The 17594-nt window shown below is 45.0% G+C and overlaps 1 protein-coding gene across 1 annotated transcript in view; it reads left to right on the top strand.

The window, feature by feature from the left end:
• The window catches only part of LOC116752734 (kalirin), a 531375-nt gene that overhangs the window by 498362 nt on the left and 15419 nt on the right, over positions 1 to 17594 (top strand). The window contains exon 34 of the mRNA XM_032629477.1: positions 17149 to 17395. Coding sequence (XP_032485368.1) covers positions 17149 to 17395 — 247 coding nt within the window. The remainder of the gene's footprint in view (positions 1 to 17148; positions 17396 to 17594) is intronic.

The raw sequence follows: 17594 nt of genomic DNA, 5'->3' as shown, positions 1-17594 counted from the left end.
ACTCAGAATTTTGAGGAAATTGCTCCATTTTCTTTTATGTTTAATGTTGCTGCAATCTGCTGTCATTATGATTCTTGATTTGTTGGGTTTTACCTGACTTTTTTTTCTTCCTCTCTGAAAGCTTTTAGAACGCCCTTTTTACTGCCATTACCTTCCAGTGCTGTACTTTAGAGTGGGTCTTTTTTAAATTGATTACAGCAAGCACTTAGAACATTGTATCAATTTAGCAATTCATGCCTTTCAGTCCTGGGAGTTTTTCTTTACAATTTATTCTTTTCCATTCTATCTAAAGCTTGTTAGATTGATTCTCTACTTTTCTTATATTTTCCCTTATTTCCCTCTATTGGTGTTCTTATTCTGCTTTCTGGAAAATCTGACTAGATCTCCAACCCGTGTGTGAAATGTTTCCTTTCAACCATATTTTTAGTTTCTAAGAGCTCTTGCTCATCCTGTAAGTTTTCCCCTTTCTGTAGCAGCTTGTTCTTTTTTCATGGATAGAATATCCTCTCTTATCTCTGTGAGGATATTATAGTGTTGTTGAAGTTTTATTGTCCTGCCTGCATTTTGTTCCCTCCGACTTCCCGGTCCTCTTTGTTTGCCTAGTTTGGTCTCTGTCAGAGAGACTTTTCTGAAAAGTCTGGTGATCCTTGCTGAATCTTAAGGCACCAAGAAAGCTGACCAGATATTCTTTGTAATGGAAGAAGCTTGGTGACTGGAAGGCTTCACTGTTGGTCATCTGGCAGAGCACTCCAGCTTTGGGGGGAGGGATCTCCAACTGTCAGTATTTGAGTTTCTATACATCTTTTTGGTTTCTCCCATGAAAGAGCCTCAAATCTGCCTAAAATGTTTATATTTGACTGCCAGTATCCTGGGAGCCAAGAGGGACACGAATGTGGTCATCTCCTAGTCTTAGTCTGTATGTAGATGTTCAGTGGATTTCAGTTTTTCAGGAAAGTGTACATTGGGTAGAAGGGAGACTAGGTCTGCTCCCTTTCCAGACTTTCCAGACTTTCAATCCATCTTCCCTCTTTAGTCCCACCTGTACTCCTACCCTCCATGCTGCCTGGTGTTTCACTTCCTGAGGCTTCCTGAGGATTGTCATGCAGGGCTAATTGGAGGGAACTGGCATCTCACTGTCTCCATCATACCGAGTCAGATGCCACTCTGGCCGTTATGTTCTGTTATTTTAAAAAAATGTTGACTTCTCTTATCTACTATTACCTCCCATTTCTTTGTGCTTCTGGATTTATAACTTCTCCCCTTATGTTGTTTTTGTCAGCTTTAGGAATTAGTGGAGATATGGCCAAATAATTAAAGGGCAAGATAATTTTTTTGAAAAGGGTCCCAGAACATAAACTGTGGGGTTGGAAGACAGTGACAGGAATAGGTGGGTAGCCAATGAGAGAGACCTCTCAGGCGTTGTAACTAGACATCTCAGCTACGTTTATTCACTCGTGCATTCAAGAGGTATTTATTGATCAGCTCCCGTGTACCAGGCATCCCTCTAGACTCAGGAGATGCAACCGTAGGCAAGACAGAGAATGCTCCTGGATCTTGCACCCCTTCCTGAATCTTACATTCTGATGTGTGATGTAACAACCAATAAGTTAACGAACAGGACAACGCAGTAATGATAGGCGCTCAAGAAAATTAAATAGGGCTGTGTGTTAAAGAGTAAATGTAGAAACTGCTCCATTCGTAGAAAGCAAGGGGCCCTGAAGTCCAATCTCCTCATCTTAAGAACGAGGAAATTCAGCTGAAAATCAGGGAAGGGATTTTCCCAATGTCACACTAGCACCAAGGCCTCCCGAATCCTGCCCCTGCATGCTTCCCACTGTTAATTACTGTGCAGTTCATGAGACTGACACTGACAACAGGCCCCGTCTGTGCCCCTCTGTGGTTCTGCCCTCCATCTCAGCACCATGGGAAACAACTAAACCAAACAGCTCCTCAGCTGCAGCCCCAGCTCCAGCGAACGAAGATAAAGCAACTCATCAGCTGCAGACTCATTTGGACCTGGCGGTTCCGTGGGCTGTGGACGTGCACGTTGACGATGGCCCAGAGCTCCACAGCACATTGGGTAGAAGGGGGACTAGGTCTGCTCCCTTTCCAGACTTTCCAGACTTTCAATCCATCTTCCCTCTTTAGTCCCACCTGTACTCCTACCCTCCATGCTGCCTGGTGTTTCACTTCCTGAGGCCCAGACATGACTTCCTCAATGCCCAGACATGACTTCACACCTCTGTCTCAAAATTTTAACTCAAGATAAAAACAGAGCACTAAACTCCAGTAAAGGGACTTGGTTTCAGGAGAGGTCATCTGGTTTTCACAGGAGTACAGAGACAAAGGTTTACAGGGACACATTTTGAAGCCCTGCACTGAGGCATCAGCAGCAACTTTCCACTTTCCCAAAGCTCATGTGGTGGTCCTGGAGCAAAACTGGGAACTATCCATCCATCCATGATCCCTTTTTTCCCTGAAAAGTATTCTACCTCCTTGGAATATTTGTTTTGTTTTGTTTTTCTCCCGTTACGCTGTTAACTTGTCTTACAGGTTGTTATTGTTGTTTTTGTTACTTTCATTATAAAGTAACTTCTGGGTAGGAAATATTGGGTAATACTGGAAATTAGAAAGGAGGGGAAAATTACAGAGAGTTCCCCATCCAACAAAGCCAATCTTTTTTTTTAATTTATTTTTTTAACATCTTTATTGGAGTATAATTGCTTCACAATGGTACATTAGTTTCTGCTCTATAACAAAGTGACTCAGCTATACATATACATATATCCCCATATCTCCTCCCTCCCACCTCCCTATCCCATTCCTCTAGGTGGTCACAAAGCACCGAGCTGATCTCCCTGTGCTATATGGCTGCTTCCCACTAGCTATCTATCTTACATTCGGTAGTATATATAAGTCCTTGCCACTCTCTCACTTCATCCCAGCTCACCCTTTCCCCTCCCCATGTCCTCAAGTCCATTCTCTACATCTGGGTCTTTATTCCTGTCTTGCCCCTAGGTTCTTCATACCCATTTCTCTTTTCGTTTAGATTCCATATATGTGTTAGCATACAGTATTTGTTTTTCTCTTTCTGACTTACTTCACTCTGTATGACAGATTCTAGGTCCATCCACCTCACTACAAATAACTCAGTTTCGTTTCTTTTTATGGCCGAGTAATATTCTATTGTATATATGTGCCACATCTTCTTTATCCATTCATCTGTCAGTGGACACTTAGGTTGCTTCCATGTCCTGGCTCTTGTAAATAGCGCTGCAATGAACATTGTGGTGTATGACTCTTTTTGAATTATGGTTTTCTCAGGGTATATGCCCAATAAGTGGGATTGCTGGGTCGTATGGTAGTTCTATTTTTAGTTTTTTAAGGAACCTGCATATTGTTCTCCATAGTGGCTGTATCAATTTACGTTCCCACCAACAGTGCAAGAGGGTTCCCTTTTCTCCACACCCTCTCCAGCATTTATTGTTTGTAGATTTTTTGAAGATGGCCATTCTGACTGGTGTGAGATGATACCTCATTGTAGTTTTGATTTGCATTTCTCTAATGATTAGTGATGTTGAGCATTCTTTCATGTGTTTGTTGGCAATCTATATCTTCTTTGGAGAAATGTCTATTTAGGTCTTCTGCCCATTTTTGGATTGGGTTGTTTGTTTTTTTGATATTGAGCTCCATGAGCGGCTTGTAAATTTTGGAGATTAATCCTTTGTCAGTTGATTCGTTTGCAAATATTTTTTCCCATTCTGAGGGTTGTCTTTTCATCTTGTTTATGGTTTCCTTTGCTGTGCAAAAGCTTTTAAGTTTCATTAGGTCCCATTTGTTTATTTTTGTTTTTATTTCCATTTCTCTAGGAGGTAGGTCAAAAAGGATCTTGCTGTGATTTATATCATTCAGTGTTCTGAATATATTTTCCTCTAAGAGTTTTATAGTGTCTGGCCTTACATTTAGGTCTTTAATCCATTTGAGTTTATTTTAGCGTATGGTGTTAAGGTATGTTCTAATTTCATTCTTTTACATGTAGCTGTCCGATTTTCCCAGCACCACTTCTTGAAGAGGCTGTCTTTTCTCCATTGTATATCCTTGCCTCCTTTGTCATAGATTAGTTGACCATAGGTGCATAGGTTTATCTCTGGGCTTTCTGTCCTGTTCCATTGATCTATATTTCTGTTTTTGTGCCAGTACCATATTGTCTTGATTACTGTAGCTTTGTAGTATAGTCCGAAGTCAGGGAGTCTGATTCCTCCAGCTCTGTTTTTTTCCCTCAGGACTGCTTTGGCTATTTGGGGTCTTTTGTGTCTCCATAGAAATTTTAAGACTTTTTGTTCTAGTTCTGTAAAAATTGCCACTGGTAATTTGATAGGGATTGCATTGAATCTGTAGATTGCTTTGGGTACTATAGTCATTTTCACAATACTGATTCTTCCAATCCAAGAACATGGTATATCTCTCCATCTGTTGGTATCATCTTTAATTTCTTTCATCAGTGTCCTATAGTTTTCTGCATACAGATCTTTTGTCTCCTTAGGTAGGTTTATTTCTAGGTATTTTACTCTTTTTGTTGCAATGGTAAATGGGAGTGTTTCCTTAATTTCTCTTTCAGATTTTTCATCATTAGTGTATACGAATGCCAGAGATTTCTGTGCATTAATTTTGTATCCTGCTACTTTACCAAATTCATTGATTAGCTCTAGTAGTTTTCCGGTGGCATCTTTAGGATTCTCTATGTATAGTATCATGTCATCTGCAAACAGTGACAGCTTTACTTCTTCTTTTCCGACTTGGTTTCCTTTTATTTCTTTTTCTTCTCTGATTGCTGTGGCTAAAACTTCCAAAACTATGTTCCCTCTATGCCCACTTTCTGGAGAGTTTTTATCATAAGTGGATGTTGAATTTTGTCAAAAGCTTTTTCTGCATCTATTGAGATGATCATATGGTTTTTATCCTTCAATTTGTTAATATGGTGTATCACCTTGATTTATTTGCATATATTGAAGAATCCTTGCATTCCTGCGATAAACCCCACTTGATCATGGTGTATGATCCTTTTAATGTGCTGTTGGATTCTGTTTGCCAGTATTTTGTTGAGGATTTTTGCACCTATGTTCATCAGTGATATTGGTCTGTAGTTTTCTTTCTTTGTGACGTCTTTATCTGGTTTTGGTATCAGGGTGATGGTGGCCTCGTAGAATGAGTTTGGGAGTGTTCCTCCCTCTACTATATTTTGGAAGAGTTTGAGAAGGCTAGGTGTTAACTCTTCTCTAAATGTTTGATAGAATTCTCCTGTGAAGCCATCTGGTCCTGAGCTTTTGTTTGTTGGAAGATTTTTAATCACAGTCTCAATTTCAGTGCTTGTGATTGCTCTGTTTATATTTTCTATTTCTTCCTGGTTCAGTCTCAGAAGGTTGTGCTTTTCTAAGAATTTGTCCATTTCTTCCAGCTTGTCCATTTTATTGGCGTATAGTTGCTTGTCGTAATCTCTCATGATCCTTTGTATTTCTGCAGTGTCAGTGTTACTTCTCCTTTTTCATTTCTAATTCTATTGATTAGAGTCTTCTCCCTATTCTTCTTGATGAGTCTGGCTAATGGTTTATCTGTTTTATTTATCTTCTCAAAGAACCAGCTTTTAGTTTTATTGACCTTTGCTATCGTTTCCTTCACTTCTTTTTCATTTATTTCTGATCTGATCTTTATGATTTCTTTCCTTCTGCTAACTTTGGGGGGTTTTTGTTCTTCTTTCTCTAATTGCTTTAGGTGTAAGGTTAGGTTGTTTATTTGAGATGTTTCTTATTTCTTGAGGTAGGATTGTATTGCTATAAACTTCCCTCTTAGAACTGCTTTTGCTGCATCCCATAGGTTTTGGGTCATCGTGTTTTCATTGTCATTTGTTTCTAAGTATTTTTTGATTTCTTCCATGATCGCTTGGTTATTTAGTAGTATATTGTTTAGCCTCCATGTGTTTGTATTTTTTACAGTTTTTTTTCTGGTAATTGATATCTAGTCTCATAGTGTTGTGGTTGGAAAAGATACTTGATATGATTTCAGTTTTCTTAAATTTACCAAGGCTTGATTTGTGACCCAAGATATGATCTATCCTGGAGAATGTTCTATGAGCACTTGAGAAGAAAGTGTATTCTGTTGTTTTTGGATGGAATGTCCTATAAATATCAATTAAGTCCATCTTGTTTAATATATCATTTAAAGCTTGTGTTTCCTTATTTATTTTCATTTTATATGATCTGTCCATTGGTGAAAGTGGGGTGTTAAAGTCCCCTACTATGATTGTGTTACTGTAGATTTCCCCTTTCATGGCTGTTAGCATTTGCCTTATGTACTGAGGTGCTCCTATGTTGGTTGCATAAATATTTACAATTGAAATATCTTCTTCTTGGATTGATCCCTTGATCATTATGTAGTGTCCTTCTTTGTCTCTTGTAATAGTCTTTATTTTAAAGTCTATTTTGTCTGATATGAGAATTGCTACTCCAGTTTTCTTTTAATTTCCATTTGCATGGAATATCTTTTTCCATCCCCTCACTTTCAGTCTGTATGTGTCCCTAGGTCTGAAGTGGGTCTCTTGTAGACAGCATATATATGGGTCTTGTTTTTATATCCATTCAGCCAGTCTATGTCTTTTGGTTGGAGCATTTAATCCATTTACATTTAAGGTAATTATCAATATGTATGTTCCTATTACCATTTTCTTAATTGTTTTGGGTTTTTTATTGTAGGTCTTTTCCTTCTTTTATGTTTCCTGCCTAGAGAAGTTCCTTTAGCATTTCTTGTAAAGCTGGTTTGGTGGTTCTGAATTCTCTTAGCTTTTGCTTGTCTGTAAATGTTTTAATTTCTCCATCGATTGTGAATGAGATCCTTGCTGGGTAGAGTTATCTTGGTTGTAGGTTTTTCCCTTTCATCACTTTAAATATGTCCTGCCACTCCCTTCTGACTTGCAGAGTTTCTTCTGGAAGATCAGCTGTTAACCTTATGGGGATTCCCTTGTATGTTATTTGTTGTTTTTCCCTTGCTGCTTTTAGTACTTTTTCTTTTATTTAATTTTTGATAGTTTGATTAATATGTGTCTCGGTGTGTTTCTCCTTGGATTTATCCTGTATGGGACTCTGAGCTTCCTGGAGTTGATTAACTGTTTCCTTTCCCATGTTAGGGAAGTTTTCAGCTATAATCTCTTCAAATATTTTCTCAGTCCCTTTCTTTTTCTCTTCTTCTTCTGGGACCCCTATAATTCGAATGTTGGTGCGTTTAATGTTGTCCCAGACGTCTCTGAGACTGTCCTCAGTTCTTTTCATTCTTTTTTCTTTATTCTGCTCTGCAGTAGTTATTTCCACTATTTTATCTTCCAGGTCACTTATCTGTTCTTCCGCCTCAGTTATTCTGCTATTGATTCCTTCTAGAGAATTTTTAGTTTCACTTATTGTGTTGTTCATCACTGTTTGTTTGCTCTTTAGTTCTTCTAGGTCCTTGTTAAATGTTTCTTGTATTTTCTCCATTCTATTTCCAAGATTTGGGATCATTTTTACTATCATTGCTCTGAATTCTTTTTCAAGTAGACTACCTATTTCCTCTTCATTTGTTTGGTCTGGTGGGTTTTTACCTTGCTCCTTCATCTGCTGTGTGTTTGTCTTCTCATTTTGCTTAAGTTACTGTGTTTGGGGTCTCCTTTTTGCAGGCTGCAGGCTAGTAGTTCCTGTTGTTTTTGGTGTCTGTCCCCAGTGGCTAAGGTTGGTTCAGTGGGTTGTGTAGGCTTCCTGGTGGAGGGGACTAGTGCCTGTGCTCTGGTGGATGAGGCTGGATCTTGTCTTTCTGGTGGGCAGGACCACGTCTGGTGGTGTGTTTTGAGGTGTCTGTGACTTTTTTTATGATTTTAGGCAGCCTCTCTGCTAATGGGTGGGGTTGCTTTCCTGTCTTGCTAGTTGTTTGGCAGAAGGTGTCCAGCACTGTAGCTTGCTGGTTGTCGAGTGGAGCTGGGTATTAGCGTTGAGATGGAGATCTCTGGGAGAACTTTCACTGTTTGATATTATGTGGATCCAGGAGGTCTCTGGTGGACCAGTGTCCTGAACTTGGCTCTCACACCTCAGAGGCACAGGCCTAACACCCAGCCAGAGCACCAGGACCCTGTCAGCCACATGGCTCAGAAGAAAAGGGAGAAAGAAAGAAAAAAAGAAAGAAAGAAAGAAAGAGAGAGAGAGAGAGAGAGAGAGAGAGAGAGAGAGAGAGAGAGAGAGAGAGAGAGAGGGAGGGAGAGGGAGGGAGGAAGGAAGGAAGAAAGGAAGGAAGAAAATAAAGTTATTAAAATAAAAAATAAGTATTAAAAATAAAAAAGAGAAAGAAAGAAGAGAGCAACCAAACCAAAAACACAAAAAAGAAAACAAAACAAAAAACAAAAATACAGACAGACAGAACCCTAGGACAAATGGTAAAAAAAAGCTATACAGACAAAATCTCACAGAGAAGCATACACATACACACTCACAAAAAGAGAAAAAGGAAAAATACATACATATCATTGCTCCCAAAGTCCACCTCCTCAATTTGGGATGGTTCGTTGTCTATTCAGGTATTCCACAGATGCGGGGTACATCAGGTTAACTGTGGAGATTTAATCCGCTGCTTCTGAGGCTGCTGAGAGAAATTTCCCTTTCTCTTCTTTGTTCGCACAGCTCCCGGGGTTCAGCTTTGGATTTGGCCCTGCCTCTGCGTGTAGGTCGCTGGAGGGCATCTGTTCTTCACTCATACAGGACGGGGTTAAAGGAGCAGCTGATTCGGGGGCTCTGGCTCACTCAGGCCAGGGGGAGGGAGGGGTACGGATGTGGGGGGAGCCTGCGGCGGCAGAGCCCAGCATGACATTGCACCAGCCTGAGGCGTGCCATGCATTCTCCCGTGGAAGTTGTCCCTGGATCACGGGACCCTGGCAGAGGCGGGCTGCACAGGCTCCTGGCAGGACAGGTGTGGATAGTGACCTGTGCTTGCACACAGGCTTCTTGGTGGCGGCAGCAGCAGCCTTAGTGTCTCATGCCCGTCTCTGGGGTCCGCACTGATAGCCGCGGCTCGCGCCCGTCTCTGGAGCTCGTTTAGGCAGTGCTCTGAATCCCCTCTCCTTGCGCACCCCGAAACAATGGACTCTTGCCTCTTCGGCAGGTCCAGACTTTTTCCTGGCCTCCCTCCCAGCTAGCTGTGGCGCACTAACCCCTTCAGGCTGTGTTCACACGGCCAACCCCAGTCCTCTCCCTGGGATCTGACCCCCGAAGCCCAAGCCTCAGCTCCCAGTCCTGCCCGCCCCAGCAGGTGAGCAGACAAGCCTCTCGGGCTAGTGAGTGCTGGTCAGCACCGTTCATCTGTGCGGGCATCTCTCCGCTTTGCCCTCTGCACCCTGTGGCTGCGGTCTCCTCCACGGCCCCAAAGCTTCCGCCACCCGCAGTCTCCACCCGCGAAGGGGCTTCCTAGTGTGTGGAAACCTTTCCTCCTTCACAGCTCCCTCCCAGAGGTGCAGGTCCCGTCCCTATCCTTTTGTCTCTGTTTTTTCTTTTTTCTTTTGCCCTACCCAGGTACGTGGGGAGTTTCTTGCCTCTTGGGAAGTCTGAGGTCTTCTGCCAGCGTCCAGTAGGTGTTCTGTAGGAGTTGTTCCACATGTAGATGTATTTCTGATGTATTTGTGGGGAGGAGGGTGATCTCCACATCTTACTCTTCCGCCATCTTGAAGGTCCCAACCAAAACTTAACATTTTGATGAATTTCCTTCTCATTAGTTTCCTACGACTAGCGTTGTTAAGTTGTTGATGTTCTTTACATAGTCGTATAAGCAACTTTACCTCCCGTCCTTTTTTCTTTTTTACTTTGTATGTGATAAGCAATTTGTAAGCTATTACAAAGCTGCACAATTAAGCATTCACCTAGTGGATGTATCATAATAACGTAACCATTTCCTTCCTGTTAGATTTTTATATTCTAGTTTTAGGGGCTTTTCAATGTTGTAGTTGTGAAGTTTTTCTCATTAAAAAATGCTGTTATGAACATCTTCGTGCTTAAAGCCATATGCGTACTGCAGCCTGCTACCCATATACTGCTTCTCATCATTTTACTTGGAAGGGAGTCATAAACACACTCTGCTTTGAGGCGTTTTGTGGAAAGGGACATTACTTAATGAAATGAGATTAATCTCTGATGGTGGGATTCCAGGTATTGGCAGCAGGCACAGGGGGTGTTGGGGGAGACAACGACAGTTTTGAACAGGAGTTAGCAGGCCTTCTTTGTGTCCTTTCAACCGCAGCAAGTAGACACCTTCCAACCTCACATTTTTCCGGGCCAGCCCTGGCCTCCTGCGTTGCCATTCACATGTAGACGTTAGTTCACAGAACTCTATGCCTGGCACTGCCTAAGCGTCGCGGAAGAATTAGATGTGGGAGTCGGAGCCCAGGCAGCCAGGAGAGGAAGTCTGACTTACCTGACGGGCACTCCTGAGCGTGATTCCCTATCTGTTGGAGCATCAGATCCTAGTGCTTGGCGAGGCTGTGTCAGGAGCTGATGATCACAGGTAGCAGTAGAGTCAGGTGGCAGGTACTGTGCCCAGTTAGATCATGGGAAAGGAGAGCTTCTTCAGATGGAAGGTTCATGGAAAGCAGTGCAGAATGAACAGGAAGTGGTGAATCCTCATTTTCCGTAAAGGGGTCTGGGGTCCCACCATTCCCTTATTTTTAATAGGAAAAGCACGTGCTGACTTGGGGAACGCTTAAAGGTGTCCGTGTCACCTTCCCTAGACAGATAGGGTCAGTTCTTCTAGTTGGCCAGGGTTAGGGCAAGACTCCATTAAGATTTTTGAAAGGGGAAAAAAAGATTCATTTACATAATAATTTATGACATAATTAATACATATATACATCTGGTACAGTCTGTTTCCAGGCAAATGTACCATCAAATTTTTTCCATTTCTTCTCTACTCCTAACTTTCCCTTCAAATTTAAATAATTAATTAATACCTCTGGAATTTATTTTTAAACATTTAGAGAGCTAACTCTGCTCAAGGCACCGTCCTAAGTGCTTTAAAAGTATTTTAAAGTATTATCTCATTTGATACTGTAAAGGTGTTATCTCATTTAATCCTCATAGCAACCTATGAACTAGGTACTGTGATTTATCCCCATGCTACAGATGAGCAAACTGAGACCAAGAGGTTAAATAACTTGCCCCTGGTCACACAGCTGGCGGGGGGCTCCAGAGTATGTGCCTTACCACTAGGCTGTACTGCCTTGGGAGAATCAGGTTACCAGAGCACACAGAAGCTGAGGGCCTGGAATGACAAGAGTGGGGAGGGGTACAGTCCTGTGTTTCTGAATGTCACTGGAAACCCCGCAGGGAGTGATCACGTTCTTCCTCTGTACCACGGGGAAGCTCACAGGGGTGATCTAGCTCACACTGTTTATACAAGAAGGAGGTTCAGTTAATCTCCAAATAGTAACCGAGCAAAAATGGACCTACGTGAAAGCAACAGTTTCTGGCGAATATGAGCAAGAACCAGGGGTGGTTATGAAGTCTCCTCTGGCATATAGCACTGTGCACGCTGGAAAGAGGGCCACACGGCTGTCACTGAGGAGTGGGAGGAACTTGAGGGACAGGTGCTCCTTAAGCTGCCCTCTGGGAAGCCTCGCAGTGGGTGGAGGACGATGTCACCCAGGGACTGGGCAAGAGGGGAACAGGCTCCACCAAGAAAGGCTGGACCCAGAAAGGAGGGAGACTGGGAAAGGAAGCGAAAGAATCAGATGATGACTCAGGGGCAATGGGAGGAGATCCAAGTGGCAATTAGCATCAAAGAGGTCAGCAGGCCTCACCCAAAGACTCATGCCAAGGCCAGACTGGGACTCACTGGGGGCTGGGCGGTCACTGTGAAGGGAGAAAGATGGGAGATTACAAGAAACTGGGGTACAATCAGAGAAGACTCCAACATACCTGACCCCGTGCTGAGTCTGTGCTATAAGGTCAAGGCTCCCAACATTCCTCTAGCAGGAATAAGTTTGGTCTTAGAATCTGGAATAGGATCAATGTTTGGAAGTTAAGTATCCATCCAAAACCACGATGCGGCCTCGGAGTTTTGAACAGGGCATGATAGCCCTTCCTGGTGCCCGAGTCACCTCTGACCTCCGTGGTGGTGAGAGATGGGGCTAAGGACACCCATCAAATGGGAATGTTGTTCATTGAGAGCGTAACCAACGAGCTTATAGAAAAGACCCAACGTACATCGTGAAAAGACAGAAAATAGGCTACTGAGGGGTCATCTTAGAGAAATCAGCGACTCTGCTAATGGAGAGAAAAGTCAAGTGCTTACATTTCAGTCGGTAAAAAGGGTCTACACCACAAGGCTTGCTCTTCTCTTGAGAAATAGAGAGAGGACCTGATAGTAGTAGCTTTGTCTTCTTTGAGGACGAACGTAACTCAGCTCAGTGGAGAGCAGGGCATCTGAAGTGCCGGGAAAGTCAGGAAGTTGCCTGATGACAGATCTACATGGAGTCATTTCAGAGTGAAGCCTGCAGGTGAAGAAGGGTGTGAGGCCGAGATAACACAGGATTTGCGGACAGATGGCTGGCAGCAGGGTGGAGAGCAGGTAGTTAAAGCAGGGAAGAGGGGCCAGGGGTACTGAGGAAGTTATGACAGTGGTCGAAGTTTAGAGCCATGAAATGGGAGGGTGGGGCAAGGGGAGGGGAGGAAAGATGCATCAGAGAGGTAGGAGTGGAGGCTGGTTAGGGGAAAGCAGGAGGAAGCAGCTATTCAAGCAATTAACACGTCTTTAAGTCAGTATGTGGGAGGGATAGCCATTGCCAGACAGAGAGAGAAAGTGTTAAGATGGAGGGGCTTCCGTGCTGCCTCAGCTGTGAAAGGCTCTACAGGGAGGGGTCCAGTGGCCAAAAGACAGGCCCAGCAGGGAGGCAAAGAGGGTAAATGGGCAGTGGTTTTCCAGCTCCATCCATGTCTCCGTGGTTAGTCAACAGGGGAACAGCTGAGAGACAGGTAATATACGGCAGCTTTTTTCGTTGGGAAAGCACAAAAGGGGTCACATCTCTGCCAAGGGAGTGTTGAAAATGAAGCCAGATGTGAAAAATAATCCGCAGGCCTAAAAGGGAAAATTAGAAAATGAATATGCCGAGAAACATACAATTAAAACGTAAAGATTTGCAAAGGAGGACATGAAAACAGTTCTTAAATGGCTATGGAGAAGAAAAGAATTCGGTGAAAGCAAGAAATGTTCTTTGCAGCATTTTCTACAACAGGCTGTTTGGATAAACCTATTTAAATTCCTGGGACCAGAGATTTAGCTCAGGGAGGGAGGTGGGAACTTCTGAAGGTGCCACTCACTACAAAGGCCATGAGAAGCCGTGAGGGTGGGGACACACCCACTGGTCCTTTGAAAATGGGAAGAGGAAGGAGAGAAAATAATGGTCCTGGGGCTCTGTGAGACACACGCCAGAATCGGACAGAAGGAAGAAAGAAACACGTGTACTTTTCTATGCAACTGCTAGTTCAGGATTTGTGAGGGATTTGGGTTTATTGGTTAATGAGGGGCACATTCTGTGTAATTAACGTTCAGTAGGTGGTGGGACGCATCGCAGTTCAGAAGACGTAAAGCGCGAAGTCTGAATGAATTACTTTGAGGATTGCTAGGAAAAGCCTCAAGTGTGCCAAGATTCCTCAAAGATCTCTTGGCCCCTCTGCCCTTGACCCGTCCCCTAGCAGCAGGGACTCTTAGAACTTCCCAGTACTGTTTCTATTGTGGGCTCTCTGAAGCAGTGTTTCTCAAGTGTGAAGCCCAAGTCCCCCGTGTACCCTAAAACTTCCCCGTTGCTCTGGGGAGAGGATAAGGGATTGTTCGGGGGGCAGCCATGCCTGACCATTGCCTCATCCATTTCTCCTAATCCCCTCGACTGCCACTCTTTGGAATTCCCTTATTGCCACTGGGTGGGAACCCCGAGTAGTAATCTCTATGACCAAGCCCTTGAGGTGAGGAACCAGGACATCCACCCTTTATTTGACTCATAATGGGTTTGGCTGTATCTAGAGCTTGAGCACCACAGAAATGCCCATCCGTCACCTTCCACTTCCTCCTGTGTCTCTGGATGGGGCAGCCTGACAGCAGCACCTCGTGGTGTTTCCAGGCTTCTCTCCAGGACCTGGATCTTTGAATTGTACAAGCACACAGCCTGGCTCTATGCTCTCCTACCCCAACCAACCCTGGCCCCCTACCTGCCCATGGCTGGGTCTGGCTGTACCTTGCCCCAGGGGGCGGGGAACCTTGTGTCTGGGAACCCGCCGAGCTCTTTGCAGCCAGAACCTCAGGCCCTCTCTGCTTTGCCTCCGCAGTGTGCGGAGGGCCACATCCGGCCCTGAAAAGGCTGCAGGTTACATCTCGGGCCCTGTGCACCTTTGGCCCCGGGAAAGAACCTGAGTACCTGAGGGTGGCACAGAGGAGACCTCCACGGAGGCATAACAGCTCAGCAACAGAGCTTCTCAGAGTTAAGGAAATTTCGTGGTCATCTAGCCTAGCACCCTACAGATTCGTTCATTCGTAGAAAGCAGAATCAACTTAGTGGGATGCCACCAGCAATTGAGAAAAAAGTTAAACAGAATATCAGAGTGCAATTTGTGTTTCAGTGATACAGTTTTTCATATGTAGTGTAGACGCATCAAGAATTGCAATCCAGGGCTTCCCTGGTGGCGCAGTGGTTAAGAATCCGCCTGCCAATGCAGGGGACACGGGTTCGAGCCCTGGCCCGGGAAGATCCCACATGCCACGGAGCAAATAAGCCCCTGTGCCACAACTACTGAGTCTGCACTCTAGAGCCAAAAAAAACCCCACAACTTCTGAAGCCCACGCGCCAAGAGCCTGTGCTCCGCAACAAGAGAAGCCATCTCAATGAGAAGCCCGCGTACTACAACGAAGAGTAGCCCCCATTTGCCGCAACTAGAGAAAGCCCACGCACAGCAACGAAGACCCAACACAGCCAAAAAAAAGAACAGAATTGCAATCCAAAAAGCTTAAGAGACCTGATGGAGGTCTCCTAAAGCAAACTGAGAGGCTCAGTAGCTCAAGCCACTGATGTCTTCTTCTCTCCACATGGCTCCCACCCTCTCCAACCACAAACATACCTGAAAATATGTAATTTGCCCTGTGGTGTGTGGTTTAAGGAACATGGGATTTGTAGTCGAGGTCTGGGTTCAAGCCTTGCTGGGTGACTGTGGGAAACCATCTAGCAGTGTTTCTCAAACAGTATCCCAAGGACCCCCCCTTTTCAGAATCGTGAGTTTCAGGGGGAGGGGAGGTTCCTTGTTAAAAATATGCATTTCTGGACCCTAACCCAGGCCTCCTGAATCATAATCTGTAATTGGGGGCCGGGGCAAGGGAGGGCCCAGCTAGAGTGTCTGCATTTTCAATAACCTCCCATTGAGTGCGATTGTTATGAACACTCAATGTTCCAACCACTGATCTGGACATTTCTGAGCTTAAATTTCTTGATACGAGAGGTAGAGATGGAGCGGATAATGTATGTGAAGGTACTTTACACACTGTAAAAGCACCCTTCAGACTTGAGGTAGTCCCATCCCATGACACCCTTCTCTAAATGACACTTCAGGGAAGATAGCACCAGGAGAGTGGGGTAGTGGGGTCTGTGCACTTAATGGGACCAGGAAAGTTAAACGGAAAAAAAAATGAACCAGAACCATGTTTATTTCTTCTTCTGTGTCCTTCCATCTCCCACCTTCTGTCCTAAAGTTTCTCTTCTTGATGTAAGCCCAACGGCAGTACCGTGCCCATCCGTAGAAATGTGTTTAGAGTGGGCTCCGTGCTTTATGGTCGGTGATGATACATATTGCAGCCGTCAGTCTGACACGTCATGTTAACCTTTTCAAGCCCCCTGTAACATTCAGCTTCCTTTAATAGAAAATTCTCACAGTCCTGAATGCGGAGCTTGTTGATTCCCTACTCACTGTGCTTACTTACACTGTGCTTGATATTCAGCAGAAGCCTCCCTGAACACGAGTCAAATAACTACCCAGCATATCTGGACTAGTGCATTACTGTGGCTGCTGCTGCAGACAGCGCAGGCCCTGAGGGCTTAGATCAGAGATGTGCAGACTGAAAGCGAGTTACTGGAGGTGGTAGGGGGCTTTCCCCCAAACCTTAGGAACAGGCTGCCAATCCAGGCCCCTGGGCCTCCCTTTCTTCCCCTTCCCTCCTTGTCACCCTGCCCCTAAGTGCAGCAGCTCTTCCAAGAGGGAGGCTTTATGCTGAGTTCTGGAAGACAAATGAATAACTAATGGTTTCTCGTGGTAAGAGTGAAAGCCTGAGTGTTCAGCTAGTAGAGGGTGTTCCTATCTCGGGGTCTCTCTGCCCAGTTTTATCGACTCTGCCCCAGGAGCAGTGCCAGGCCTGGAGGGAGGACAAGCTGGAGCACTAAGGACGGTTCCTAAGGAAGATGTGCCCCTTCGTCCCTGCCCATCTTCCCACTCTTCCTCCTGGTCCCGGGTGGCTGAACCAGTGTAAAACAATTCTATTCCCCTTCCAGATAAACAGTCTTCTTCTTCTGCCTTTGAGTTGAGGGCTCATTCTTTTTTATGTCACTAGTGCCTCCTGTTTATGCTGATGGCTCCAGCTTGGGGTAGGGATGGGGAGGGTTGCAGGGGTGAGAAGGAAGGGAGGTCTTCTCTTCCATTATTCCCAATATATGCAGGGAGGCGTGGGGCACGGGGCGGAGCCCTTGGAAGAAGTAAAGGGACTACTGGGGAAGGGGTTGGAGGACACAGTTAGCTGGAAGCTTGGTAAAGGAATAATGAAAAGAACTCCACTGGAACAAGAAGGAATTAGAAGCAAAGCCCCATTCTGGGCAGGCTCTAGACTGTTGCCGCAGGGAGAACAGCTGAGTAATTGAATGGCACTGTGCTAATTTCTTGTTTTTTTCTTGTTTCCTTTTCTGTTCCCAACTCCCTTTCCCATCTTCTGCCTTCTCTGCACCCTGAATCCCGTCTTTTCTATTTTCCTTCCCCCTCTCCTCTGTTCTCACGCACACTTTGCACCTTCCCCCTTCATCTCCTCCCCCCACGCCTTCATGTTTTACTCTACCCCCACCCCACCCCCAAGCTCTCTGGCGGCTGTGAGCTGACTGTGGTCCTCCAGGACTTCAACGCAGGCCACAGCAGCGAGCTGAGCATCCAGGTGGGACAGACAGTGGAACTGCTGGAGCGGCCGAGCGAACGGCCGGGCTGGTGTCTGGTCCGCACCACAGAACGGAGTCCCCCACAGGAGGGCCTGGTCCCCAGCAGCGCCCTGTGCATCTCCCACTCCCGAAGCAGCGTGGAGATGGACTGCTTCTTCCCCTTGGTGAAAGGTAGGGGCGGGGGTGGGGTGGGGTGGGGAGGGATGTGGACCAGAGGGTGCTGGGGACGTGGCCTGCTTGTTACAAGAGCATCATAGCACTCACTTGTCTCAGGAACCCGTTCTGACCTTGTGGGATTTCTCTGGGACCCACTTGTGAAGAAAGTGGGTTGCGAGCTTAAAGGGAAAGAGCTATGAAATGGCCATGTGAC

This window comes from Phocoena sinus, chromosome 4 (assembly GCF_008692025.1).
Source record: "Phocoena sinus isolate mPhoSin1 chromosome 4, mPhoSin1.pri, whole genome shotgun sequence".
NCBI classification, from domain to species: Eukaryota; Metazoa; Chordata; class Mammalia; order Artiodactyla; family Phocoenidae; genus Phocoena; species Phocoena sinus.
Note: the sequence above shows the minus strand (reverse complement) of the source record. Positions and strands in the feature narration are given on the sequence as shown.